Source organism: Crocuta crocuta, unplaced genomic scaffold, assembly GCF_008692635.1.
Source record: "Crocuta crocuta isolate KB4526 unplaced genomic scaffold, BGI_CrCroc_1.0 scaffold68, whole genome shotgun sequence".
Classification (NCBI taxonomy): domain Eukaryota; kingdom Metazoa; phylum Chordata; class Mammalia; order Carnivora; family Hyaenidae; genus Crocuta; species Crocuta crocuta.
In genome coordinates, this window is record NW_027532426.1 from 1,558,893 (window position 1) to 1,584,928 (window position 26,036).

Sequence of the window (26,036 nt, forward strand, 5' to 3'; positions counted from 1 at the left end):
AACCATATCTGTTATATAGTAAATGCTATGAAATATATAAGGGTTTTCTGTTATTATAAAATTAGCTGTATATTTAGTAAATGAACAAGTCAAAATACATTTTAAAGCCATCATGTCAGCTAAAATTTAAAGACATAAACAATTAATTATCTTAATTTTTAAAAATGTCAACTACCTATAGGAACTCCTTAGAAATCCAGTAGCTACTTAATTCAATCCAGCAACTGGATTTGCCTAACCAATGGACAAAAACACCTGATTCAAAATAAAGTTATAAGTATTGTTAGCAAATAATTCCAAGGATGAAAAACCCTAAGTTTACTATAGAATAATTGTGTTTAACTATCTCAGTATTAGATTTCACACAATACACAAATCCAAATTTTATTGAACATCTATTTACCAACTGGGTTAGTTTTAGTTAACACATGTATTTTATATCTTCCTTAACTCTATAATTTCCTGTTACTATCCACACATTCTACAGCTCACAATAACACATGAGAATTGACCCCCCAAGAAAAACAGGCAACACTGCCAGTCCACAGGAGCAGGGCTGGGCTCACACGGGCCGTGTGGCGGAGTGCTGTGAGGCTGCCTCTGGCATGCTGCATTGGGATCAGACATGTCTGTGTGAGACAGAATGGAAGGGCTCAGCCCCTTGAAGCCGGTATCAGCCATATTTAAGTCACTAAACATTACTTTCATTTGAAAGAAACCCAATGTGAGAGTAATTTTCAGCACAGGCTGATGAAGCTGGCAAGTGTTCTGTCTGTCTTGGCTATAACCACACGCTGGACAACGACTGGGAAAGGCCCTCAAAGCCCACCATTTAACCCAAACCCAGAATCCTTTGCCTGCATGCTCAGCAAAGAGGCAGTGGCAGTCCTGAAGCCAGCCATTTTTTCTTCCAATTGACATTCTAAAGGAGTTCACCAGAGATTTAAAAGATCATGCAGTTCAGAAAACAAAGACCAAATGTTTTTACTTACAGGCATTTTATTAGGATGACAAACTGAAAAGACTCCTATAGCCTGCTTTTGTGAAGGGATGAAGCGCTCTATCAGGCTTAAAGAAAATCGAGTTGCGGTGAAGTGTGAAGCCTCCCAACACTGACAGTCCTGCGGACTTGGGAGGTGCGGTCATGGGCGGGTTTTCCCAACAGCACCCTAGAAACCCAGGATGCCGGTAAGGCACACAGAGCCTCACAGCAAACTGTGATTAACACACATAAAAGCGAGCTTTTATCTCAGGCCAGGAACTTGGCAGTAAGCACATTCTGCATCTGGAGGTTGGAGTCTCCTGTGTCTCCAGCCCTGTTCCCTTTCACGAGCTTTAGGCCACTCACCCTGCAAGGCCCACGGTGACCTCATCATCCACTGCTTCCCACAACCCCAGATGGCAGCTTTGTGGCTCGGGTCTCCTCTCTGAGTAAATCTGAGACCTCAAGGTGGTCCCTGGACCTCTCTCTGCACCCATCCTCTTGATCAACACTACCTAACATCTCTCACAAATGTCTCCCAGATTCTTTCCACCTCTTCCCGGTTCCTCAACCACTGGCCTCACTTTTTAATCTTCTCACCTGGACCACTGATTGTTCTGCCTGTTTCCACTTTGGCCCTGTTCCATTTCACTTTCCAGATAACATACGTTATCACCTCCCTCCTCCCTGCTGCAAAGCATCCAGTGCCTTCCTACCGCCATTAGAATAAAGTCTAAACTCTGTTGAACAACCTACAAAATCCTACATGGTCCGGCACCTGCCTACCTCTGTGACCTCATGTCCTTTCACACTCCTCTTTGGCCACACTCCAGCCACCTGGCAAGGGCCGCCCCTGCCCGTCCTGACCAAAGGAGGTGCGCTCCCTGCAACACCTCCCCACCGCTCTCTGTCACTTCACCCTGTTTTATTTTCTTCTGGCACTTGTCACTGTCACTCCTTTATTTTTTCAGTGTCTGTCCCCCCTACTAGAACACACACCTTGACAATCAGGACCTCATCTGACCTGTTAACTTCTATATGCATAGCACCTAGCATGGTGCTGAGCATCCTGATGAATGAATTACCCAATTTTAAAAAATGAATGAACACAATTTACAGTTATATAACATTTAATTCCAGAAAAATGCTGATTTTTATTAGTAAGTATGAGGAATAGCTGTTAGGCAAGCTGTCATTCACTGGCTGTATGACTTTAAATCATTATTTAATATCCTTACTCTCAGTTTTGTTATCTGGGACTTGAGCATAGTGACAGTACTGATCTTATAGGGCTGTAAGAAATAAGGAAGAAGATGTGCAGAAAATACCTAGTGCCACTCTGCACATGGTATATATTTAATAAATGCTACCTATTACCTATGACCATATTCTGGTCACCTTAAAAACAAGAATATTAGGGGTGCCTGGGTGGCTCAGTCAGTTAAAAACAAGAATATTAGAGGGGCGCCTGGGTGGCTCAGTCAGTTAAGCATCCAGCTCTTGATTTCGGCTCCGGTCATGATCTCACGGTTTCTGAGTTTGAGCCCTGCATCTAGCTCTGTGCTGACAGTGTAGAGCCTGCTTGGGATTCCTTCTCCCTCCCTCCCTCTGTTCCTCCCCTACTTGTATAAGCGCTCGCTCACTCTTGCTCTCTCTCAAAAAAGAAATAAACTTAAAAAAACAAGAATATTAGTTTTTTGTACAAACTGGTATGCCACAAGTGGTTCCCAGGAAATTAAATGATGTGATGAGAAATCCCAGATATACCTCCTCTTCTCTATGATACCCTCTAAAACAGAAATCACACCCTCCTCAGCACCCCCATAGAACACCCAAATAGCTTCCCACCCATTGTCCCTGCCTTCAAAGTAACTCCTTTCTATGGCTAGTATTTTGGTTAAGAAAACAGACTCGAACATCAGCTCCCTTTTTATGGTCTCAAGACCTTCAATAACCTGATCCCATCCTTCCCACCAATCTTACACCAATTCATCTTGAGGGTTGTCTTCAACAACACCCTCCCTAGGAAGGGGTAATATGGTTTAGTGGCTAAGAGCAAAGAATCCGGAGCCAGACTGCTTGGCTTTACAAGCCAGCTCCATCACTTACTCACTTACTAGTTACTTAGCCTGTCTATGCCTCAGCCTCCTCATCTGTAAAATGGCAGGGATAGCAGCCCTGCATACATCACAAGCTTGTGGTGAGAACTGTATTAACACATATAGAGCACTCAGCACAAGGCCCAATACTTAGTAAATTGTGATGCTGCTGAGCCTCCGCTCAAAAACTAGTCCTCTTTCTAAATACAAATCCAATCATTTCACATATCTGTTCACAGATCATTTCACGTATCTGTTCAAAAACCTTTAATGAATGTCCATTGCCAAGAGGATGAAGTTCAAAATCCTGAGTGTGGGGTACTAAGAACGGTGCAAATTCTTCCTACTGTGGCTCTAACCCACCTCTTCCAACTTGTCTCCCACTGTTCTCCTCCATAGCCTCCCTAAGGAAGGGAGGTCCAGGGTCTGGGCTTTGCACTTCTCACAATCGACACTTTTGTCATCCCGTCAACCCACCGTGGAATTTTCTTTCCCTGTTTCACTTGCTAAAATTCCCTTCCTATTCCTTTCTACCTGCTAAGCTCCTAATCATGCATCGCTACCCATGCAATGGTTTCCTTTTTGTGAAATACTTCCCAAATCTTCCAGGTAAACCTACTTCTAAACTCCCCATCTCACCTAGAAAACCCGAATGTTAAACCCCGTGTTGTCATTTGCCAGTTGATTTCTCCATGTCTCTTCTCTACAACCTCCTCAAGGGCGGGCACCTATTAGCTTCTTTTTTGCATAATGTCTGACTTGCAGTAGATGTACAACCAATGAAGTCTGACTGAACTAACAGAGATCTATGGAATAATGTGGACAACAGGCAAAATTCTAGCAGAGGGATCCCAAACCACAAAATCATTCCAGTAGGGAGTAGATGGCTAAAATGAAAGCAGTTTTCATATTAAGCATCTTTGCGATGCATCAGCTTGTTAATTTTGGCTTCTGACTCCTTGATGTTGTACAATTTTCAACTTATTTTTTAGAGCCTGAGACATTTTATATGAAGATGGGTCAAGAAAACATATACATTAAGACTTTCAAAGTAAAGCATTTCTAAATGTTTACTAGTTTACTATTTTCCTACTCTAAAGCAATGCTAAAGCATCACAGTAAGTTTTATGCCTTTATTTATTTAAATAATTCCATCATTAGGAGTTTAGTAGTTTATATGTAACTTGGAAATCTCCCCTAGTATGCTCCATAGAACGGTAATCTACAAAGCTAACCCGTGGAAACTAACAAACAAAATGATTCCACAGTCAAGTAAGTTTGGAGAAAAATACATGTTCTATTTCTTTATTAGAAGTCACAGAGCACTTCAGCACATTAAAAGCACTGAAAGGCCCACCAATGAAGAATTCTATTTCCCAAATGGGTTTACAAGAGAACCTTTTAATGTTCCTTGGAACAGGTGTTCATGGAACTCATTCTGGAAAATATTGCACTATTTAGTCTCTAAATGGCCCCATATAACTATCCTTTGGGTCATCAATAATCTTAATTCATAACATTGTTGGATGGAGTTTGAAAGGACATCTGTCACTCTCACTGCGCAGGTCCTGACTCCCATCCACCTGCCCCTGACAAGTTATCGTTCATTACATGCGCAGAGTGAACAGAAAGCAAATGATTTTTACAGCTCTCTAAGAAACTGTTTCATTATGCAGAATCAGAATCTCCTCTATAGATCCCACCCGTTCATCTTAATTCAGTTTCTTGGAGCCACATAGAATAAATCTAAAACTTTGAGCACTTTTTCAGTCAGAAGACCTAAACTACCACATAGTATTTTTGGTTGCTGGTAGAATAGCAATCAAAACGTGTAGTTATCTCTTCATCTGAAAAGTAGACAAAAAACGTGGGGATGATTTGCAGATACCTAGCATACCAGGCCATCACTAATGATGGATAATGATTAGAAGATAATGACTTGGCACCTTTGAAGACTGAAATGAAATGTCCTTAAGGTGACAAAGAGCCATCATGAAGAGTCCTAATTTGACAACAAAACAATCTTAACCCCTTTTTATGAGGTAAAGAGTGTGTCTTTGGTAATAAACACTTAAGTAATTAGATGGTTTTAATGGAGATAGCTATAAACTGAAACACAAGGAAAAAAACTCTTGGTAATAGGCTGACGCCCCTGAGAGGTGGGTATATAAGAGCCAGGGCAGAAGAGAGAAGCATTGAGACACCAACAGACTTCTCTTCTCAACCCAACAAAAACCCAACTCCTGACACCATGGCTTGCTGTGTCCCCTGCTGCTGCAGCGTCCCCACCGGCCCCGCCACCACCATCTGCTCCTCTGACAAGTGCTGCCGGTGCGGAGTCTGCCTGCCCAGCACCTGCCCCCATGACATCAGCCTCCTTCAGCCCATCTGCTGCGACACCTGCCCCCCACCCTGCTGTGAGCCTGACACCTACGTGCCAACTTGCTGGCTGCTCAATTCTTGCCACCCAACTCCCGGAATGAGCGGGATCAACCTGACGACCTACGTTCAGCCTGGCTGCCAGAGTCCCTGTGAGCCCTGCTAAGCAGCTGCGTCTCTGCACAGGTTTGGTGATGTGCTGCTTGTCACCCGGCCTTCAACACCTGCTACCACCTACATCAGACTAAACCAATCCCAAGTCCCTGGGCCATGTTTTCATGAATTTGCCCACCTTCTCAATCCTTTCCTCCTTTGAGTGAAGCGGTCTTTTAGGCTATTTCACTGCTCTTTGAGAAATAGCCATTTTGACTATTCCTTAATAAACTTTATTCTGGCTTAGCAAATATGGCCTTGTGATGATTTACTCTCATGTTTCCTCTTAGGGGAAGTGGGATGCCTAGCTAAACCTGAACAGTACATCATGATGTCCATGATTTACCCCAGCAGGAGGAGAGCACATGTGGTAAAATCATTGAATAATTAGATATGAGCTCTTTGTGATAGACCAAACAGTAAAAAATTCACTAGGTCATTTTACTCAGGACAAGTCACTATGCCAAGCCCTATGCTGGAAACTAAAGATTAATATAGTATTTTTAATGTTTTTTTATATTTTACTTTCCATTGCCCCTGAAATTAAGATTTCTTTCTTCCTTAACTGACTAAACAAATTGGTCAGTTTACTGTCATGTAGAAATATTTTTGACTCCCTTAATTCCGGTCATCGGTGAAATTCCAAGCTCAAAATTCAATGCCATTTGGGGAAGAATATATACTCATTTCTTGATATACAGTCTTCTAAAAAAATCAATTCTGAAAAATTACTAGCATTTATTGCATATTCCTTGCTCCCTCAAGTGAGAATTGATTTACATTAGTCAGAATTATCTTTAGAAGTTTACTAGTCCAAGTGGCATATCATACCATGGCATTGAAATAAACCGAAAATACCAGGCTATAGTGAAGTATTCTCCATCCACCAGAAATAGGCACACAATTCTGTAAGCAAAAACATACAGTTCCTCTTAGAACAAAACTTTTATGATGACCATATATTATGTTGTCCTAGAAAAATCCAAGTGCATAAGGTTTTTACAGAAAGTACCCAAAGTGCAATCTTGTATATATTCTTGGACTTGTCTTGGGTCTATGGACCATTCACTTCCCTCTCTGCCTCAGCTTCCTTGTTGTCACAGCAGAAATAATACTCTTGTCGCTGTTTATGTCTCAGGATTATTGTGAGTGTCAAATGACCCAACACATCAACAGCCACACTCTGAATGGCGAGAGACACTCGCCATTACTGCCACACGATGGTTTCCAGCTTTCCCACCAAAAGACATCCTTTTATTTAATGAAAAATATTATTTTTCCCATGTAACTTTTTAAAATAATAATCCCTTCCTTCGTGTCTGTTCATAAGTACATTTATAAGCATCAGGGAGAATTTTAGGATTAATATAACCAAGTTACCTCTTTTTTTAGTCAAAAGCAAAGAAGTTTGAGGTGTTTATACATGCTTGTAAGGGATAAATATTTAGACTTTATTTCTAATACCGGAAATAACTCTAAGTGTCCTAATACTACCACTGTGGGTCTTTAGGCATTCAAAGACCCCTGGCACTAGTTAAAAAGCCCTGGATGGAACCCAGGAGGTATGTGGTTCTGCTCTTGAGCTGCCTCTCTGGTCCAGAGCCAGTCACTTGAGCTCTGTGGGTCTCGGGTCTTAAATCAGTAAAACGAGCTGGTTGGTCAGATGTCCTCTGAAGACACTTCCAGCTTGTCTATGGTTCTAGATTATCCAGAAGTAAGTAACAAGTACTCCATGCCACTACCAACCCCATCCCACCTTACCACTTCTGCTGTTTTTACTCATAAGAGCTAACATTTAGTGACTAGCCACAGGGCATTCCAATATGTGCTTCATGTGCACAATTTCATTTACTTCTAACAAAAAACACTGACAGGTAGCTAGCTACCATCAGTCTCTCCACTTTACATGAGAGAAAACACACTGTGAAAGTGACTTACAGAAGTTGCACAAATGGCGAGTGACAGAGGGGGGATTAAACCTAAAACCGCCTGAATCTAAGAGTCGCTTCTCTTCCCGCTACACCAAAGCACACACCTCCTTTGCAGACAGCAATACACCCAAGAGAAATATGACTGCATGTGGCTCTCCTTATCCAGGAGGAAGAATACGCCGCTTAACAGTACATTGTCTACTATCTCTCTAAACCGTGTATTTGGTTGTGTGCGGTAACTCAGCTTTCTCTGGGGTGATTATAGTTTAAGACAAAATGAGTGTCTACAATGAGTCTAGGGAAAACCATTTATGTCTCCTCTAAGGTAAAAACAAATCATCTTTTTTTTTAAAGTCAGACTTTAAATACTTATTAGCAACCTAAACACAGGGGAAAATATTGACTGGATCATTAACCTTGCACTCAAATGCAGAACGTCTGGCAACATAACACATCTTCAAGTTTCGATAACCTAGTTCAAGGCGAAAAACTACCTGTGAAGTTAGTAATTGTTCATCCTTGATAACAGAACAAAAAACCAAGTCATTTCATTTTTCTTTCCAATTGTTCCTGGCCTACAGCCCTTTCTTTCTGTTCTCACTGGCTGTAGCCTCATTTAGACATTGATCACCAGACTCCTGATCACAGCCTCCTAGTTAATCTTGGCTCAAGAATCCTGTGCCTCTCCATCCAAATTATCCCTCTGGCAGACTAGGTTTCTATCTCTCTATAAATGTTGGTTAAATTGAATTGCTTAAAACTCTGGGATAACTCAAGTTGTTTTTTTGGTTGTTGTTGTTTTTTACTGAATCAAGACTAAACTCTTCAGCATGGCTGTCGAGACCCTCAATAACCCGATGCAGTCATTTCTACCAAATCTTACCTGCTACTAATCTTGGGACAATGTGCAGCCTCCACTCTCAGCAGAGCAATGCCCCCTCTATTAGAGCCAAAACAGGAATCTCTGCAACCAGACTGTCTTGGTTTAAATTGTACTTCTGTCACTTACTAGTTAGGAGTCCCTGGTCATGTCATCTAACTTCTCCTTGCCTCAGGCTCCTCAACTGTCAAATAAGGTTAAAACTAGGCACCCCTCTACCACACTCTTCAGGCTTTATTAGAGACTGAATAAATATCTGACTTATACTGAATGGATTTGGGGACACCTGGGTGGCTCAGTCTGTTAGACGTTCGACTTTGGCGCAGGTCATGATCACATGGTTCATGGGTTTGAGCCCCGCGTCAGGCTCAGAGCCTGGAGCCCGAAGCCTGCTTCAGATTCTGTGTCTCCTTCTCTCTCTCCCCTCCCCCACTCACACTCTCTCTCTGTCTCTCAGAAATAAGTAAATGTAAAAAAAAAATTTATAATGAATGGATTTGCTGACCAGTGTCCTTTACTGTTGTTATGTACTAGCTTTGGCCATGACATGTTAACACTACCACTGAAAAAAACGGAAAGAATTTTTAAAACGATAAGAGATGACTATTAAAAAATAAAATAGGTCAGCAGTTTGGTCATTCTGAAAAGAAGGAACTATTCATGCTGTTTTCCAAAGAGATGCAAGTTCATTTCTCAGACCATACATGGTCTTATGAACCTATGTTTTAATATGTTCAGGCTTCTGGTTAAAAAAAAAAAAACCAATGTCCTATGTAAAATTGAGAGCTTATTTAAATGTTTATACGTAACTGCATACATAGATAACATAGAGGACCAATATAGACGACATCCAGCAGGCTCTGAACTTCCCAATCAAGATCATGTTTTCTAACTTCGATATTCATTTATATCTTCACATCCACAAAAAGACAGCAAGGTGAATCTGGTAGGGGAAAAAGTTTTGACTTCCCAAATACATCCAGGGCACACATTTTGAGAGGGATTATTTCTTACTTCTCAGAGAAATCACTCTTTATTCTTTACACTCAGCAATGACCATCTCTGAGGACAAGTTCTGGTCGGTAACAAAGAGGAAAGTCAGAAGAGACCCTGCAGTATTTACCTGTGACTGAGTTAAGTGGAGAGCCTACACTGGTTCCATTTTGAAACTGCAACAGGAAGCACGTTTGAATGTCGCAACACAACCAAATAAAACTGAAGGAGAGCTCCTCTCGCATCTGATAAACAAGTTAGTGAGTTATTTGTATGGGATTATATAAACAACAACAGGGAAACATTCTGGTGGACAGAAGCCGTGCTCCCTGAGACAGGTGCATATAAAAGACTCACAGAGGACAGCTTTGTAGAAGAAAATCTTCCTTTGCAACAAAATGTCTAGCTGTGGGTCTTGTCTCCAAGGCTGCCACAGCGTCCCCACTGGCCCCGCCACCACCATCTGCTCCTGTGACACATGCTGCCGGTGTGAAGTCTGCCTGCCCAGCACCTGCCCCCACACGATCAGCCTCCTTCAGCCCACCTGCTACGACACCTGCCCCCCACCGTGCTGTGAGCCCGACTCCTATGTGCCATCATGTTGGCTGCTCAGCAGTGGCCACCCTGCTCCAAACCTGAGTGGGATCTCTGTCACAACCTGTGTCCAGCCCTGTGAATGTGGAGCATCGAGCTGCTAGCCAAAGAGATTTCCAAGAGCCCGCCTACATCACCCTGACGGACCACAATAGTCTTTAAGAGATGCTCAGCAAATGGTCTTTAATTGGGAGCTCTGGAAGAGGGTGGTTCCATCGGTTGAGCTTCCAACTTCGGCTCAGGTCATGATCTCAGTTTGTGAGTTCGAGCCCTGCCTTATGTTCTGTGCGGACAGCTCAGAGCCTGCTTCGGATTTTGTGTGTGTGTCTCTCTCTGCCCCTCCCCTGTTTGTGCTCTGTCTCTCTGTTTCTCAAAAATAAATAAACATTAAAAAAAAAAAAAAAGATGCTCTGGAATAAAATGTTCTGACCCAGTGCCTTCAGTTTTACAGAATTATTCAATGTTCTGAATGATGATTTCCAGTGAGAAGCTGAGTAAATGCTGTCATGGACTCCTTACTTCAAAAATAAACACCACTGTCCCCAAACCATGTGCTGTCTCAGTGCTATAATTGCTAAACAACTCTTGACATATGTGCACATGATAAACCTATAAATATGTCCAGGAGAATTACACTATCTGATGACATCAACATAAACCTCAAAGGCAAAAGAAGGCCTCACAAGGATCTGTAAATACTTGAAGAAAATTGCCTGAATAGTAAAATTCAGTAAGTTCTAAGCTTAAGGTCACTTTAAATTCCAAGGTCAGCACCTACTTTTAATTTTAACGTTTTCCCTGCCTCTATAAGTCACTACCTCACATATATTCTTTTAAAGATTCTGAGAGGGGGGAATCTAGGTGGCTCAGTCGGTTAAAAATCTGACTTTTGGTTTCAGCTCAGGTCATGATCCCAGGGTTGTGGGATTGAGCTCTTCATCAGGCTCTACACTCAGCATGGAGCGTGCTTAAGATTCTTTCTCTTGGGGTGCCTGAATGGCTCAGTCAGTTAAGCATTGACATCAGCCCAGGTCTTGTTCTCATGGTTCATGAGTTAGAGCCCCACTTCGGGTCCTGTGCAGACAGCTCAGAGGCTGCAGCCTGCTTCGGATTCTGTCTTCCTCTCTCTCTCTGTGCTCCCCAACTCACTTTCAGTCTTTCTCTCAAAATAAATAAACATTTTGAAAAATGAAAAAAAAAAAAGATTCTCTGTCCCTCTTACCCTACCCCCAACATGAGCATGCGTGAATATTCTTTCTCTCTCTAAAATAAACAAAAAAAACTTTTTAAAATAAAGACTCTGAGAAACATCAACATAATCACAAAGGAGACCCCAAAAGACTGAGCTGAGCCATATTTTCTTCATTACTTGTTTAGGTGAAGCTCTGAATATAAAACCACTTCAATGTCTGTAAAGCACTTCAGATGAAATTGCTCTGCTTATGTCAATTGGTATTAATTATAAGGGGCAATTCTAAAAATAAACACATCTTTTTTTTTCCTTCTAATCTGAAATTTAATCCAATTCCATACACATTTATCTAGCGCCTACTGTGTTCCAGGCACTGACCTAGGTGCTTGACAGAGACTAAGAAGATGAAGACACAATTCCCACTTTTTCAGACAGCTTGCACACTGGAGTGAGGAAGGCATATACATGAGGAACCATAAAATATAATAGACTGAAATGAGATCTAAATGAAAAGAGAGGAGACACACCATGTGAAAGCAAAGAATGAAAATATCTAGAAGAACCACCTAAAGGTTCTCGTGAAGGAGATATGAGTTGATGCTTGAGGAATGAGCAGGATTTGAGAAGTACAGAATCGGGAAAGGACACTGCAAGAAAGCAGTATGATCACGCCCACAGAGATGTAAAGTGCCTTGGAGGCGCTAAGCTTCATTTTTATTTAATACGCTTTGTGATACATATCAATATTTAAGCAAAAACCAAGCCAACTTCACTAACAGGTTCTTCTTCTCATAAAATGCATGAGACTTATTTGCCAATGACATTTAGTATTTCCCACTGATCTGTTTCAGCCAGGCTTCTTCTCTATTAAACAGACCAAGTTGGTTTTCAGTCCTGTCCCCTCAGAAACACCCCACCAAAGAATCTGTCCTTCGTGTTTACTCAACAATTTGCCATCCAACAAATTACATAATTTAGATTCTACTAGCTGAATAGTTTTGTGCTGATCAAGGGCAAGTATGTGAAGATGCTAGAATCAGGATATTACACACTAGAGATAATTATTCAGTCCAACTTCCTCATCTGCCATCCTACAGTACAGCACATTAAGGCCAAGCAAGGTGAAGAATGCTGTATAAGGCATCCCTCAAAGGAATTTACAACCTCATTGAAGACCCAAGATACAAAAACAAAGAAACACACAGAGTGGGGAGTAAGTCAGTGAAAAAAGGACTCCTATAGTTTTTTTTTTTTTAATGTTTATTTACTTTTGAGAGAGAGAGAGACTGAGTGCAAGCAGGGGAGGGTCAGAGAGAGAGGGAGACACAGAATCTGAAGGAGGCTCCAGGCTCTGAGCTGTCAGCACAGAGCCTGATGTGGGGCTCGAACTCACGAACCATGCGATCATGACCTGAGCCGAAGTCAGATGTTTAACCAACTAAGCCCCCCAGGCAACCCAGGACTCCTATAGTTCTAAACCACATCGGATCAGATTCCCTTCCAGAACCCACTGTTGTTTTGTGAATCTTATGACTTCTCCTTTTTGTTCTTGGTTCAACTTATTTTAAATTAAGCATTTGTTTGAAAATGAATGAAGATGAGGTGATTTTCTTTTAATGGTACCCTTAACAAAAGTCAGCAGCTTGGGCGGGGGGGTGCCCGGGGGACTCATTTGGTTAAGCAGCCAACTTCGGCTCAGGTCCTGATCTCACAGTTCCTGAGTTCAAGCCCCACATCAGGCTCTGTGCTGACAGCTTAGGGCCTGGAGTCTGCTAGGATTCTGTGTCTCCCCCTCTCTCTTCCCCTCCCCTGCTCACGTTCTGTCTCTCAAAAATAAATAAATATTTAAAAAAAATTTTTTAAAAGTCAGCAGCTCAGTGGATCTTTCTTCCCAGTGAATTTACATTTTAACTCACTACAAGAATGGCATAGCTTTGAGAATAAAGACTGTTTAAAAAAAAAAATAGAATAATACAACTTTTGAAACTCACTATAGATTAATAATAATGAAAAAGGGTTTCAACTTGTTCCATTCTGGCTGTCACCCTACTTGCTCAATAGAACCTGAATTCTAATCTCAGTAAACAAGGTAACTATGTCTGAGATGCATATAGTCGTAGGCAACATTCATCTATAAGTGCCATGTCCTTGTTGACTTCACTGAGAAAATGGTCCAGTTAATCATTTGAGTTGCATGTTCTGATATTAGTAACTAAAAAGTGTATCATGTTATGCATATTATTTTAAATTAAGGAGGAGAAAAACAAGGAAAAGAATGCAGCATCTGAAACTATAGCTAAGTTGTCACTCAGACTGATTATCCATATTTCATGTAAGGTTTGGCATTCCAAGACCCTGTGAAGATAAAATGTAATCATCTTATGACAAAAATGGCAAGTCAATGAGTCAAAAACATGATGTATCTTAATAAGGGCAGGACTCTTAATGGACAAGTAAATACCAAGCTGATGAGAGAATCTTAGCGAAGAAGGGTGGGATAAACAAAAATGAAGCCTTCTGGTTGGACCGACACCCACTGGGGACCATATATAAGAGCCCCAAAGCAAGAGGAGACATTTGTATCTCAGAAACCTCATCTTTCCAGGAAAGCAGAAGCACCCCAGATTCCCAGCGCCATGGCTTGCTGTGTGCCCTGCTGCTGCAGCGTCCCCACCGGCCCCGCCACCACCATCTGCTCCTCTGACAAGTGCTGCCGGTGCGGAGTCTGCCTGCCCAGCACCTGCCCCCACACGACCTGGTTGCTGGAGCCAACCTGCTGTGACAACTGCCCCCCACCCTGCCACATTCCTCAGCCCTGTGTGCCCACCTGCTTCCTGCTCAACTCCCGCCAGCCCACCCCGTGCCTGGAGTCCCTCAACCTCACAACCTACACCCAGCCCTCCGGTGAGCCCTGCATCTCAAGCTGCTGCTGAGCGATGGCTGCTTTGCTCCCTGCCTGACAATGGAGAACCCAGAAGCTGTCTATCCAGTATTCACTTGCCTCAGTAGTTGACCATGATATTGCGGCAGACCAGATGGCCCAGATATGGAAAACCTACCTTTCATTTTAATGGAAAGAAAATCAAGAATTTCTTCATGGTTATTTGGCTGAATAACCATTTGGTTCATCTGGGCAGGTGAACATCATCTGTGATCAAACTTCTACTGAAATCTGTAAGGACCCAGACTGTATTTTCTTGGTCACATTGCTTCTTAGATCCCATTTCTTCTACTGGATATTTTCATAGAGCAAAAAAAAAATTCTTCATGGGTTTTCCAATAAACTTTATTTCTCTGGAAAGATATGTTGTTTGTTTATGTTAGTGTTTTTCGTATATTTCCTTAATTTAAAAAAAGGTAAAGATAAAATGATTATTGTATTAAAAAAGAAGAAGCATCTACTAGAAGAATGACTGGAACTAGCTAGTTTTTAGGCTGCTAACGTCAAACTGGTTAGCTTTTACATTCTCCCCTTTTCCTCAGACAAATGCAATCTGAGGTGAGCCAATGTTTACTTATCTATACGTTGCTGATTAAATCACATTATTAACTCACACAATCCTTAAAACATCACTAATAGATGAGAAAAATGAAGCTTTAAGAGTTACTCAATATTCTCAAAGTTATTTAGTAAGAAAGCGAGAATTCAGCTCCTGGTATATCTGACTTCAAAGCCCAAATCTTTCTACCATATCACAGAGCCTCCAATTCCAAGGACCAGAAGCTGAAGGAACAGTTATGGCCTCAACTTACAACATGCAAGAGAAATATAAAATGTAAGAATCTCTAACAAAATCATCACATCCGATTATAACGGAAAAGGATCTAGTGACGCACAGATTAAAAGTGGCAGGTATTCAGTTTGAAGACCTGAGTCACTAAGTGGGCCTACCAATCTCGACTTCATTTTTCCTTAGAGAAATCTTAAGCGGTCAACTCCACTAGCAGGCCCCAAGGAATATAACTCTACTTGCCACCATCAACAGAATGCCAAAACTCTTCAGATGACAGGCTGAGAACTAGAGCTAAAGACTTGATTAAACATGATTTAATCTGAGATAATTATACTTCTATTTACCAACCTATTTCATTTTATCTTGAGCAGATTATCCTTTGCCCTGCCTTAGAAAGGTAATACATATATAATACATATACAACACATTTTACGATGTACATATGATGCATGCATAATGTGTATATATATATATATATCTTTCATATATAAAGGCACAAGTCAAAATCTGAAAAGCATTAAGCTAAAACCAAAAGAATATATGTGAAAAAGACAAAGGCAGGGCAGGGAAGCACCAAGTGCCTATAAACATGCTTCTAGGGGTATCTGGATGGCTCAGTCGGTTGAGCATCCAACTTTGGCTCAGGTCATGATCTCATGGTTTGTGGGTTTGAGCCCCATATCCAGCTCCATGCTGACACTGTGGGACCTGCTTAGGATTCTCTCTCTCCCTCCTTCTCTGCTCCTCCCTTGCTCATGCTCTCTTTCTCAAACATGTTTTAATAAATAAACATGTTTCTAAATATCCTTAGTGTGCCTGTGAGTTCCTCCAGAATGAGATTTCTCAGAGGATCCCACAGGCTCATTAGTGGTTTGAATGAACAGAACTTAGAACCATGGGGTACATGGGACACAACCTAGAATACTGCCAATAAGTGATTCAGTCCCTTCACGAATTCCTTTGGCCAGTATTTCATGAGTGCTCCCCCTGCACCAGGCTGAATCCATGCTAAGGACATAAAGATAAAAGAAATGTTACCACCTAGAGTGCTAAGTTTCTCTCAGATCTGGTGAGGGAAACAGACAAGTTATTATAATCACAATACATGTGGTCTACATATGGCGGATGGGTGTATTTCTAAGGCCATGTGGTTCCTGCTGTGACTGACGTGAGCAGCACGGCATGCAAGCACACAGAAAGAGTAACCAAAACCCAGATTTGGTGATTCAGCATCAGGGTGAGGGATAGTTACGGAAAGCCACCAAGCTATCCAGGCTAAGCGTTAAAAGATGACGAGGCAGGAGAGGTAGGGAGCGGCTGTTCCAAACAGAACAGCAGCTTACTAACTCATGAACTGAAAGCACTGAAGATGGGGAGGAGAGAGGGAGGGAATGAGGGGAGAAGAAATGCAAAGGCTCTAAGGCTGGGGCTCCTTAAGCAAAGGGTTTTAAGACTGAAACCTCCAAGGAAAGAGAGGTTTGAAGCAAGAAACTAACAATCATATTTTGTTTCTTTTTATTATCAACCTTCAGTTTATATCTTCACTATCACTTCACTTCCCCCTGTAGGGGTCAAGGGCAAGCCACCCCAAATGCGCCACTTTGGCATACTGATTATTTCAAGTAAAAATCAGCTAAGAAACAGCCTATGCAAGGACATTCAGACACTCCTCTGTCCATGAGAAAGCAGGGAATAAATTTCCCACAGGAAAGATACCCTCTCTGTACAATGCGGTCAAAAGACATCCTTATTATCATCAGAAAGAGGAAATTCAGAGCTGAGAAGGCTGTACAAACAAACCTTGCTAACTTTTACTAATTTACTACCACAGCCCAAAGTCAGCTCCCAAAGTTAAGTTTTCTTTGACCTGTCAGTTCCTCATACATTGTCTCTGTCTAAAAAGTATAAAAACTGCTTGCCTTGGTCATTTCTTTAAGTCTCAATTTCATTATTGGGACTCTGTGTGCACATAATAAAACTTCGGTGTTTTCTCCTGTTATTCTGTCCCATGTAACTAAATCTTAGGCCAGTTGAAGGACCTTCAAGGGGAGAAAAAGAACTTTTCCTTCCACACAAGCCCTTTGACTCTAGATGTTATAATTAAAACTGGGCAAGTGTGTGTGTGTTTGTGTGTATGTGTGTAGACTTTCAGCAATTTGAAAATCTACATGTAATTAAGAATTACCATGTTTTTCCTGCATTCGCTTAAAGGAAAAAGATACCCTTTATTTCTAAAAATAGAATGTTTAGTATCTCTGACACATACTAAACTTAAATGTTAAACCACAAGAAAGGTAGTTCAATGTCAATAGCTCCTATATTTAGTTTTTTAACAAGTCAGTCATCAGACTAAGGCAAATTAGCTCACCTGTCTAGGATTCACTGTCATAATTTATGAGCAAAGGATAGTTATACCCAGGTCACTTATGCCATGGCAAAGAAAAGAAATTTTAATAAAGTACTATAAATCTTTTCAATAAAAGAGATGAGTTTATCATCATAAACATTATTTTACAACTGTTTCTAATCTGTAACTTTTTTTTCTAATCTGTAACTTTAAATCTTATTTATAATTATGGGAAAATAACATTCTACACAGAACAGTACCAATTTCTTTATCCTCATAAGCTTGCCTCAAATACTGCATTCTAAGTAAGACAGCACTCTTTCTGCCATGAAATTCTGTGAGAAAATGCAAACCTCTCTGTAATGTTTTTTTCTTAAAATGTCAAAATTATTTCCTTTTGCTTAAAATCTTTATGCTTTTAGAACCCTTCCTATCATAATGTGTAGTAATAGTAACTTATAATAATATGTTCATGATAAACCTGCCATCAGACTCCAAGTTCTACGAGAGCAAGAATGATGTCTATTTTGTTCATTCTATTATATCCAACGTTTATCACAGTGCTTGGCACATGGGAACTGCTACAGATAAATGTCTATTAAGTTATTTTAAAAATACTGAAAATATAAGGGTGCCTGGGTGGCTCAGTTGGTTAAGCATCCAACTCTTGGTTTCAGCTCAGTTCATGATTTCATGGTTTGTGAGACTGAGCCCTGCATCAGGTTCTACACTGACAGTGTAGAGCCTGCTTGGGATTCTTCTCTCCCTCTCTCTGCCCCTCCCTGAATCCCTCCCATTCTCTCTCTCTTTCAAAACAAATAAATACATTTTTTAAAAAGTTTTAAAACAAAAATTTTTAAATGCTGAAAATATAAATCAGTCCTAAGTAAAAGAGTGAGACCTAGCAGGTATTCACTCAGAGATAAATCTGGGTGAAGTCCAGGGATACCAACAGAGATTAAAAACCCTTCCTTCCAATCAGAGCCAGAGAAATTTTTTTTAATTCTGAAGTTTATTAATTTCTGTGCCAGCTATTTTCTCTAATTGTGGGTACAAACCTCCAGATAAATGTTTGCTACTTCCTGTAAGGCTGCTCTTTGACTTTTCTGCAACTAGTTTTTTTCTTCTTTAGACTGTTTCTTTCCTTTCTTCCTTACCTCAAGTTTGTTTGACCTACAACTTATTTGGATAGTGATGATAATAATTTATCTTTATATAGCACTTTATGCTGGTCTATGGACAATAATCTTCTGAATGGAAGAATGTAGATATTATGATCCTTATTTTGCAGGAAAGAAAGACAAGCCTTTAAAAAATGAATGACTTGGCATAACAAGGAAAGCAATGAGCAGGACTGGAACCCAGTAAAGAGCTCTTCTAACTCCTAATGTGGTCCACAGTTGTTACAATTGCCACAGTTATCACCTTTAAAATAACCTAAATGATTAATAATATAAAAATTTTAAGTAACTTGTAAGTATAACTATACGATGAATGCTAGGAAACATTAAAAATACATTATCGGGCACCTGGGTGGCTTAGTCAGTTAAGTGTCCGACTTTGGCTCAGGTCATGACCTCACAGCTCGTGAGTTCAAGCCCCTCGTTGGGTTTTGTGCTGGCTCAAAGCATGGAGTCTGCTTCAGATTCTGTGTCTCTCTCTCGGTCTGCCCCACCCCTGCTTATGCTTGCGCTCACACTCATGCTCCACATGCTCTCTCTCCAAGAATAAACATAAAAAAAAACTTTAGTAACATTATAAAATATATTTAAGAATACAAGATAATGAAAGTATATACATTTAAACAAAAAGGCAAGGCATAGAATCATAGGTAAAATGATTCCCATGTTAAAATGATAAGCAAATGTATAAAAAAATGACCAGAGGGATATACACAAGTATGAATAAAGAATTTCTCTTGATGATAAGATTATGAGTGAGTTTTCTTTATACTTTTCTATTTTGTCCAAATTTTTAAATAAATATATAATATTTATAGTCAAAACTGAAATGACAGGTGTTTTTTAAAGCCTGCCCATATTTCTCAATAACATATTTCTCCATATTAATGTAAGTTTGATCTTCAAAAGTCCCAAAACTTAACTAACACAATGTTATATGCTAGTTATATCTCCACAAAAAATTATGTAATTTTTTAAAAAGCCTCAAAGCAAAAAAAAAAAAAAGTTACTAAACTTAAGTTCAACTTTTTAAAACATCATCAGAACAACCGATACAGATAAAGGTAAAGAGAATGAACATGAGACCAGCACCAGAGAGAAGACCTACATACTATGGTGTACCATCATGCAATTTTTCCCAGCAGGGCTGGTGTCAGAATTATAATAGCAGAAGCTTTTGTAAAGCTTGTGTTCCAGTCACAAATAGCAAGAGTAATCAGTGCAGATTTAGCAAGGAACTCAAATAAATGTTAATTAGGAGAATAGAGACTCTTTACAAGCATCTAAATGTCAAACCAATCAAAGGATAATGGGTACACTAATATAAACAAGAACCAGGAAAGAAGCCTTCTGGTTGGACCAACACCCACTGGGGAGGGTATATAAGAGCCTCAAAGAAAGGAGGGACAGTCACAACTCGGAAGCCTCATCTATCGTTACAACCAAATCAATTAAAAACCCAGATTCCCAGCGCCATGGCTTGCTGTGTGCCCTGCTGCTGCAGCGTCCCCACCGGCCCCGCCACCACCATCTGCTCCTCTGACAAGTGCTGCCGGTGCGGAGTCTGCCTGCCCAGCACCTGCCCCCACACGACCTGGTTGCTGGAGCCAACCTGCTGTGACAACTGCCCCCCACCCTGCCACATTCCTCAGCCCTGTGTGCCCACCTGCTTCCTGCTCAACTCCCGCCAGCCCACCCCGTGCCTGGAGTCCCTCAACCTCACAACCTACACCCAGCCCTCCGGTGAGCCCTGCATCTCAAGCTGCTGCTGAGCGATGGCTGCTTTGCTCCCTGCCCGAATTTGAAAGAGTGAAGCCAGAAGCTTCAGCGTTCACCTGTCTCAGAACCCGCAGCAACACATTTTCCAAGCTGGAACAAGGATGATGTTCTCCCTCAAAAAGAAACCAAGAGACGTTCAATGGCCGTATGGTAGACACCAGTGACCCAGGGCAATCTGAACAGGGGGGCGCTACTGGCTTCCCAAAGTTTTTCATTTCCTCCATATTAAAGTTTATCTTTCTTTGGGTGCTTTGGGAATTCTGTTTCCAGTGCTGGGTGGTAACTTTCTGGAAACAGAGGAGCTTCTTCATGATCATACTAATAAATTTTACATCTCTGGCATAGCACAAATGTCTACAATCACTTTTGTTTATTCTTACTAATTCATTAAATGTACTTAACTCCAAAAGTCAGCATTTTAAGAAAAGCCGAGAACACGTGCAAAACTAAAAATGGTGAATAGTACAGACAAATATAACTTGCTTTCGTTGTTCTTGTTGTTTTAAAAAAACTAAATGGCCTTGCATACACAATGGTCTACTATATCAGCAAACATGCAGGTAGACTTTCCCTGACTTGTCCTCCCCCAAAATGGTTTAAGGTAGATTGGGAAATACTGAACATGATATGAAGATATAACATATCAACTCCAGGTGACCTGATCTGTTTATGCAAAAAAAAATTAGTAACTTTATAATGTCATTATTCATTCAGTAATCATTTATTAAACACCTAATTATGTGTCTCGTATTTTATTGTCCCTGCTCAAAATGAGCAGACAGCCTAGCAGGTCAAGCACATGCAAACACAATACCCATTCATTTCTTCATGCAATTAACAATTATTAATTGAAGCTAGGCACTGTAGTATAAGAAAAGATATAAGTGCTCTATTAGTAGTTTTGGTAAAGTGCTGTGATACCATAAAATTGAGAACAATTAAGAAATTAAGATTGCTGCCATGGTGATAGACAGGAAGAAGGCATAATTGACTGAAAAAGATAAATTGACTGAACTGGTCGTCAAAGAGATATGGAAGAGAAAAGGCTGTCAAAGAGATTAGGCAGTGGGGTTATGTCACCAACTAAGCATGGGAACAGGGAAGAAAGAATGTAAAAAGGAAATACTATATTCTGCTCTAGACGTGTCAAGTTTGAGGCACAGGTAGCATATTGAACTAGAGTTCAGGTGGCTGCAATTTGCACAACAGTGTTCTAGAGAGGAAGAAGAAGTATACAGGAAGGTACAAAAGTCTGTGTAAACGTTCTTATGAAGTACTTGCAGAGGGCTGGGTTGCATGCACACAGGATAAAATCCCATGAGGCTGACAGAGTGGCTGCTGGGGGATAAAAAGATGAATGGAGATACCAAAGCCCATCAGTACTAACAGACACTAAAGTTCCAGGACATCCAGAGATGACAAAGCTCTCTGAGTACCTCTGGCACTCACCTGATGTTCCAGGACACACCAAAAGAGTAAAAATCACAACCTTGAGTAAAGGACATACCAAATTATACTTGCTCTATAAGAGTCCAAAACCAAGGCTGAGAGGATCAAGAGGATCATCCAGTGATTTAACTTCCGGTCAGAACAAAATTCAACACTCAGCACTCCACAACATATCAAGACTTCCTAATATATATCCTCTAGAATGAACAACATATAATTAAAAACTGTCAGACACGTGAAGAAGCAGGAAAATGTCATCCATAAAAGAGAAAAAGCAGCCAATAAAAACAGGTCCATAGATACACAGATGTTAGAATCAGCAGACAAGGATTTTATAAGTTATTGTAAGTATTTTCATGGACATAGGGAAAGATGAACACAGTGTGAAAGGAAAAAAGTGAACAAGATGGGGCAATTGGATGGCTCAGTTGGTTAGTAGTCCGGCTTCGGCTCAGGTCACGATCTCATGGTTTGTGGGTTCGAGCCCCGCATCAGGTTCTGTGCTGACAGCTCAGAGCCTGGAGCCTGCTTCAGATTCTGTGTCTCCCTCTCTCTGCCCCTCTTTCACTTGCTCACACACATACTCTCTCTCTCTCTCTCTCTCTCAAAAATAAACATTAAAAAAAATTTAAGTGAACAAAATGAAGAAACTCCCCAGAAAAGCAAAATTTTAATTTTTTATTTAATAAGTTATTAACAACCTAAATTTTACTTATTTAAATTAGAGAGAAGCAGATAAAAATTCTGGAACGAAAGAGTACAATCTGCAATAAAGAATTCAATCGATGGCCTTACTATCAGATTGGAAACTGCCAACTAGGAGTGAGGTCAGTGAATTAAGATAACTTAAAGTAACGTTAAAATAGGTCAAAATTATCAAAACTAAAACAGAGAAAGAGACTGAAAAAAATAACGAACAGAACCTGAGCAGCCTCCTGTTGGACAGTACCGAGTGACCCAACAATTATGAAACAGGAGTACCACAATGATGGGAAACTGAGGTAGAAAACTTGGATACAAAAAGGCTGAAAACTGTCCGAATTTAGTGATATATTTCATTAACCTACAAATTGAAGAATCTCAACAAATCCCAAGAAGGTAACACAACCTACACACACACACACACACACACACACACACACACACCACCTAGATATAACATAATCAAACTGCTGTAATAAAAAAGATCAATAGGGGGCACTTGGGTGGCTCAATCGGATAAGCCTCCAACTCTTAATTTCAGCTCAAGTCATGATCTCCCGATCTGAGATGGAACCCTGCCACCAGACTCTGTGCGCACAGCACAGGCTCCCAGGCTGAGCACAGAGCCTGCTAGGGATTCTCTCTCTCTCCCTCTCGACAAATAAATTAACTTAAAAAAAAAAAAGGCAATAGAATGGCTTAAAAGAAGAGAGGTAAATACACATTCAATAGAGGACAGCAAAGAAAAAAGGATTGTCAGACTTCTATTCAGATAAGATGGATGTCAGAGGACAATCAAATCTCATTTTAAAAGTCCTGGAAATAAAACCAGAGTTTCATAGGGGCGCCTGGGTGGCTTAGTCGGTTAAGCGTCCGACTTTCGCTTGGGTCATGATCTCGCGGTTCGTGGGTTCGAGCCCCGCGTCGGGCTCTGTGCTGACTGCCAGCTCAGAGCCTGGAGCCTGTTTCAGTCTGTGACTCCCTCTCTCTCTGACCCTCCCCTGCTCATGCTGTCTCTATCTCTCTCCTAGAAATAAAAAAAAAAAACAAAAACAAAAACAAAAAACAAAACAAAACAAAACAAAAACAAAACCAGAGTTTCATAGTTTGCAAAAACAACTTTCAAACTTGAAGGAAAACGAAAACACTTTTAGATCAACAAAGTTGATAAAGGGTGTCGTATGAAAGATCACTTTCAAACTCTGGTTCAAGATGGTGACTGAGGGGCGCCTGGGTGGCTCAGTCAGTTTAAGCGACAGACTCCTGATCTCGGCTCAGGTCAGGATCTCCTAGTCCCTGAGATGGAGCCTGGCGGCAGGCTCGGTGCTGGGCATGGAGCCTGCTTGGGATTCTCTCTCTCCTTCTCCCTCCCCCCTGCCCCTCCCCTGGCCACACTTGCGCTTGCTCTCTCTCAGTTAAAAAAGAAAAAGAAAGGGGCGCCTGGGTGGCTTAGTCGGTTAAGCATCCGACTTTCGCTTAGGTCATGATCTCGCGGTTCGTGGGTTCGAGCCCCGCGTCGGGCTCTGTGCTGACTGCCAGCTCAGAGCCTGGAGCCTGTTTCAGTCTGTGACCCCTCTCTCTCTGCCCCTCCCCTGCTCACGCTCTCTCTCTCTCTCTCTCTCCTAGAAAGAAATAATAAAAATAAAATAAAAAATTTAAAAAAAAAGAAGAAGAAGAAAAAGAAAGAAAGAAAAGTAAAAAGAAAGAAGAGAAGAGAAAACCACAGACGGTGACTGAGGCGCCCCTGAACTCCCCCCTCCACCTAGATAACTGGTCTCCAGCGACATCTGGAATAACTTCCTCTTACAAAAACCTAAGGGTGACGCACAAGGCCACCGAGGCAGACAGGACAGGCTGGGACACAACCTTGCCATCAACCCCAGCCTGGGAGCCACCAGGCGGGAACTCAAAACCGGGAGCCCGAGTTAGTGAAGCGTTCGGCCCCCACCTCAGGCAGCCCAGTGTTCGGACACGCACTTAAAAGACAAGCCTGCAAAACACGAAATCTTGAAAACCAACAGGGCTCGCATAGTGCTCAAACTTCAAGCGAGGGAGGCCTACCTGCTCACAGTGAAGCGTGGACGGCTGAGGGGCAGGCACCGCCTCACACACACCGAGCACCCCTGCCGGGCCCGCACTGGGCCCAGGATGCTGGGCGCCATGTTGGCATTCCCTCCCCCCCCCCCCCCCCCCGCACGCCCATCAGTCCTCAGTTTGTTCTCAACATTCAAGAGTCTCNCACTGGGCCCAGGATGCTGGGCGCCATGTTGGCATCCCCTCCCCCCCGCCCCCACCGCGCATGCTCCACAGCAGGAGCTTCTCCTGAAAGGCCGCCTTTACACCCACCTGGTGCCAGGGATCTTGCAGCCGCTGCCCTCTAGAGGATGCCTCTTGATCGCCTTCCTCTGAACGCCATGGGAGCCTGTGGTCCCATTCCCGTGGAACTATACTTATGTGTCTCCCAGAAAGGAGCTCAGAACTCCGTCTGGCACCCCGATTTCTGTGACTGCCAGTAGAGGACACCTGGTGTAGCCAGTGGGGCTTACGCTCATGTGTCCCACAGGGCTGTAAACAAAGGAGAAAGAGTTCATACCCAGGAGCTTGGTCTTTCTGCGAAAGAGGCCTAATAGCTAATCATCATGGCTGTGCCTGAGGGGCAGGCTTCTAATTAAATACACACCTGTAATCCTTTCTAGAGCCCTCAGAGGGTGGGCGCTGTCTTCACCCTCACCCTCTGCTGCACTTCAACACCAGTGTCTCCTGAAAGGGAACTGTACACACGTCTGGTGCCCTGGTTTTTGTCTGGTGCCTTCCTGTTATTGCAGCTGTGGTCCAAGGGACATCATTTGATTGCTTGGCTGTGGGGGAGGTGTTGGATTCCTGCATGCCACACGACTGTGGCAACTGGGGAGATGGTTCTCCGCAGGCTGCTACCCAGAGAGCACTACATAGACAATGCACATCCCCCAATATTTCTGTGAAAAGGGGGCTTCTTGCTTGTCCTGGAGCTTCAGGTGAGGGCACACATTTAGTGCTGAGCAGCTCTGGAAGAATACAGGCTATGAATACCATCTTGGTGCTTTCCCTCTGTCTTGCTCCAGCTTAGTGGTATGACCCAGAAAAGCATTTGTACACTCATCTGGAGACCCTATTTTTGTGACTGCTGCCCAGAGGAAACCTCCAGATCACCTGGCTTTGGTGGCCAGAGGGAGGGGCTTATGCTTACAAGTCCCACAGGACTGTATTTATTTGCATATTTTAAAGAGCTGATGCTCAAGGGTTCTGGTTCCCCATCAGCCTGAATCTAGGTGCTAAGCCCCTCCCCCTTTGGGGCACTGACAGATGTTGACACATCTGAACTGCTGGGAGCTATTAAAAATATAATAGGCTACTTGGACAACACAGAAGTTGGAGACACAATCAAAAGCCTTGGCAGGGCTGAACAGGGCCCATCTCCCACATGAGGCCACTCCTCCTAGAGTGGGAGAGGTGGTTCTTTCGTCTACACTGTACAGAAACCAACACAGAGAGTTGAGCAAGATGAAGAAACAGAGGACTATCTTCCAAATAAAAGAATAAGATAAGACAAAATGGATTAAAGACTGGAACATAAGACCTGAAATCATAAATCTCCTAGAAGA

At 41.9% G+C, this 26,036-nt stretch overlaps 2 protein-coding genes and 1 long non-coding RNA gene across 3 annotated transcripts in view; 2 read left to right on the plus strand and 1 right to left on the minus strand.

The window, feature by feature from the left end:
• LOC144244002 (uncharacterized) overlaps window positions 1-24,542 on the minus strand; it is a 167,394-nt gene extending 142,852 nt beyond the window's left edge. Inside the window, exon 1 of the long non-coding RNA XR_013338816.1 lies at window positions 24,457-24,542. This is a non-coding gene — a long non-coding RNA (uncharacterized LOC144244002). The remainder of the gene's footprint in view (window positions 1-24,456) is intronic.
• On the plus strand, window positions 5,333-5,626 carry KRTAP3-1 (keratin associated protein 3-1). Its single transcript, XM_077779307.1, has one exon. It carries the CDS (start codon window positions 5,333-5,335, stop codon window positions 5,624-5,626), a length of 294 nt encoding a protein of 97 aa, XP_077635433.1.
• On the plus strand, window positions 13,840-14,136 carry LOC144244087 (keratin-associated protein 3-3). Its single transcript, XM_077779309.1, has one exon. It carries the CDS (start codon window positions 13,840-13,842, stop codon window positions 14,134-14,136), a length of 297 nt encoding a protein of 98 aa, XP_077635435.1.
• Window positions 24,543-26,036: the final 1,494 nt, after the last annotated feature.